The sequence below is a fragment of the Myotis davidii genome, unplaced genomic scaffold, assembly GCF_000327345.1.
Source record: "Myotis davidii unplaced genomic scaffold, ASM32734v1 scaffold244, whole genome shotgun sequence".
Classification (NCBI taxonomy): domain Eukaryota; kingdom Metazoa; phylum Chordata; class Mammalia; order Chiroptera; family Vespertilionidae; genus Myotis; species Myotis davidii.
In genome coordinates, this window is record NW_006294993.1 from 561340 (window position 1) to 565127 (window position 3788).

Genomic DNA, 3788 nt, shown 5'->3' on the forward strand with positions numbered 1-3788 from the left:
GAGATCGGGACTCAGCCGCGACCCCTGCCCACAACAGCGCAGCCTCCTCGCCCTGCGCCTGAGGGCGGGGGTGGGGGGGGATCTCTGGACCCCAAGTTACCCCCCTTCGGTCTTGTGCTCACCGCGCCCGCTGTCCCGGCTTCTGAACATCCATCCGGCTTGGGGTCTCCACCAGCCGCTGCTGCGGGGACTAAGTTTCCACTGGAGCCAGGTCGGCTCTGACCCCGGGCTGCCCTCCGCCCACTTCCTCCTGGAGGTCTCGGTCACCCCGGGTGCCCTGGAAAGTGCTCTCTAGGGGAAGCCAGCAGCCTGGTGGAAGCCAGTTCCCCTTTCTGATTTAGGCTCCCACGGGAACCCCAGGGAACCCGGGGAACCCCTTGTCCTTCTGGAGCTGATGCCGACCCGTGCTGCCTGGGTGGCCCCTTGCCCCGCCCACAAGGCTCTGCCCCAAGGGGAGGAAGCCAGTCCCCTCCAGACACATGTGGGGGGCACCGTCCCCAGGAGCCAACTGTCCCTTCACAGAACAGGGGTGGTGGGCCTCAGACCAGGCAGGAGACCAGGACCTATCGGGCCAGGAGGGTGGAGGAGGGGGCTCAGAGGCCCTGTTGGGGGCACCATCCTGAGCGGGGGCGAGAGACCCTTCAGAGAGGGTGGGTCTGGGCTGGGTCCAGGCCAGTGGGCCCAGCCACCTTGGACCTAACCACCCTCTGCTCCTGTCCTGTCCCAGAACTCTCCGGCTCCGCCTCTTCGGCACCTTGATGCGGGGAGGCGGTGTGTCCGAGCCCTGATCTCAGCCGGACCTGGCTCTTGGCTTCTCCTGTCCCACTCGTCCCCTCGAGAGCAAATAGCCCCCGAGGACCAGCGGAGCCCTGAGCCTCGGACGCCACCCCACAGCGCCAGGCCAGCTTTAGAGATGGTGTCCCCGGGGTCTGGCCCATGGCGCACCGGCCCCACTGCCACCAAGGAGCCATCCCTGGCCAGGCTGTACACCCAGGTGGACCTGTGCCTGGGCTGCTCCCGCTGCACTCAGCGCCTCAATGAGAGCACCTACCTCCTGCGCCGGGTGGAGCACAGCTGCCCCCGTGAGATCCTGCTGGCCCGCTCCAAGCGAGCCGCCAAGAGCAGGGTCTGGCGCAAGGTGGACCGCCGGCCCAGCTTCCCGCGGCCTGCACGGTATGAGGTCTGCCGCTACTACAGCCCTGGGCTGGGCTGCCGGCGGCACCGAAACCAGTGCACCTTTGCCCGGAGCCCCGAGGAGGCTCTGGTCTGGACCTTTGAGCGCGAGCACAATGTCCACCGTCTATGGTTGAAGGCAGCGGTGAAGGGTGGCGGGGCCCAGGGCGAGCTGCGCAGCCCCGCTGACACCATCCGAGAGGAGTTTGGCGGCCACTTCCAGCTGCTCTGCTGCCACTGCTTCCGGCACTGCCCGCCACACCTCAGCCCCGTGGACGCCCAGGGGCGCTGCCCCAGACATGGAACCTGCCCCTCACTCCTGACCCACATGAGCTCTGAGGGCCGCAAGCAGCAGGTGGTGGAAGTGCGGCCACAGCCCCAGTACCGCCAGCCGCTGGCCTATTGCATGTATGTGGGGCGTGGGCGGCCGTGCCGCCACGGGGCATCCCGCTGCCAGTACGCCCACAGCGCTGTGGAGATGGCCGTGTGGGAGGCTGAGCAGCTGGGTGGGCTCCAGCGGATGGACCTGCTCACACTCCCTGCCCCCAGGGGGGGTGGGCACACAGCCCCCCACTACCAGCCTCCTGCACTCCAGCTGTACTGCCATGCCTGCCTGGTCACCTGCCGCTCCCAGGAGGCCTTCGAGAACCACTGCTCATCCCAGGAGCATGCGCAGATGGTGGCCCAGGGCCAGGCCATGGCCTGGGAGTACCGGAGCCCGCCTACCGGGCTCTCCACCTTTGAGCTCTGCCCCAGGTAAGGCCTGTGTTCGGGGCTTGGGGAGGGGGATGACCCACCTTCAGCCAGAACCAGGAGCTCCTTGTGCCCTTGGTGTGACTGGCTGGCACTTCGTCCACCTCAGGTGGGCAAGGGAGGTCTGTGGAGGTGGCTTCTGCTGGCTTTGGCCTGTGGGCACAGTAGTGGACAGGCTGGAGGAGGTCCCGTCCCCGCCCCACCCCCGCCTGGAATCTACTCCTGCTCCCCGACACAGGCCTCTTTTAGGCTGAGGGGTCTCACCCCGGTGGCCTCTGACCTCCCCCCAGACCCGACCTCTGTGAGTATGGGGACATCTGCACCAAGGCACATTCAGAGCAGGAGTTGCAGGAGTGGGAGCGGCGGGTGCAGACGGCAGAGCTGCGGGAGCAGGCGGCCTGGCAGGAGGGGCTGGTGTCCTACCGAGAGCGGCTGCTGGCCGAGTACCAGCGCAGCAGCAGGGAGGTCCTGGTGGTGAGTGGGGCCTCGTGAGTGGGCCAGGGTGGGCAGGACCAGGGCCACCCTGCTGATGGCCTGGCTTCCCTGTGCAGTTGGCTGAGACTGTTGATGGTGTGTCCGTCACCTGCCACCAGCCCCTGGTGCATCAGGCCCAGGAGAGGAAAGTTCAGCACAGCTGGATGTTCGTGATCCACTCCGAGGTGAGGGGTCCGCATAGCCCTGAGTTGGCTGGGGTCTGGAGCCACTTCCCTGCACCGTGTCCCCCGTGTGTGAGTGAGGAGTCTCTGTGCCCGGGGTCGTGGGGTTATTTTGTCGAGTGTCTGGCAGAGAGCAAGGGTCTGGGCCGGTTACCACCATGACTCTGCGCATCCCATGCTGCTTTCCTTTGCTCTGCATGCACGGGGCCCTCCTGGGCAGGTTCTGTGACCCCCCATGCGGGGGACACTGCGGTTCAGAGAGGCTGAGCACCTGCTGGGATCACAGCAGGAAGCGCAGCGCTGGGAGGGGTCTGTGTCAGCCTGGACCTTGGTGGGTGGGAGGGCCTCTTGCGCCACCTCACCATCCATTTTCTCTCAGGAGCCCTTGCAACATGTGGCCCTGCTCAAGCAGGAGCCGGGAGCAGACTTCTCACTGGAGGCCCCCTGCCTCCCGCCAGGCCGGGTGTATGCACAGGGGGAGCGCTTCCGGGTGTCCGGCCGCCCAACGGAGTTCCGGGTGGCCGTGCGTGTGCAGAGCACCTCCTTTGGCACCTTTGAGCAGTGGTTGGTCTTCGACTTTGGCCGCAGGCCAGCCCTGCTGCAGAAGCTGGAGTTGCAGCTGGGTCAGGAGCACCACCCAGGGGGGACACTAGCACCCAGCCACCATGAGGAGCTGGAGCGCTGGCACACTGGCAACCGCCACGTAGTCCCTGGTGTGGAGCGCACAGCAGAGCAGGCAGCCCTGATAGCCAAGTACAAGGTGCCGGCGCTGGCCCTGGAGTTCCGCCGCGGCGGCCCGGCCCCGGGCCCCCTGTCCTGTGCCAACTACCGGCAGAGGATGCACCAGTTCCTCTATGAGGAGGAGGCTACGCAGCAGCAGCTGGTGGCCAAGTACGTGGGGCAGCGTGTGTGGGCGGTGCTGGGATGCCGGCTGCAAAGAGGTGGCCTTGGTCAGCTGACCCACATCCTCCCCACTAGGCTGAACCTCCGGGGCCCTGTGTCCCTGAAAACCTCACTGCAGACGCCAGCCCTGGGCATGCTCTTCCCGCCACCAGGAGCTCTCTACGCCGAGGTCCCCATCCCCGCCTCCCTGACACCAGACACAGACCAGGGCTTTCTGCTGGGCCGGGCGGTCAGCACGGCGCTCGTGGCCCCTGTGCCCTCACCGGGCCACACGGTGTTCGAGGTGCGGCTGGAGACCCGGGG

General features: G+C 67.0%; 1 protein-coding gene across 1 annotated transcript in view; it reads left to right on the forward strand.

Moving 5' to 3' along the window:
* Positions 1–623: 623 nt before the first annotated feature.
* Positions 624–3788, forward strand: part of HELZ2 (helicase with zinc finger 2, transcriptional coactivator) — a 13253-nt gene continuing 10088 nt past the window's right edge. The window contains 5 exon segments of the mRNA XM_015567669.1: positions 624–1929; positions 2217–2400; positions 2478–2585; positions 2962–3473; positions 3561–3787. Coding sequence (XP_015423155.1) covers positions 914–1929; positions 2217–2400; positions 2478–2585; positions 2962–3473; positions 3561–3787 — 2047 coding nt within the window. The 5' untranslated portion in view covers positions 624–913.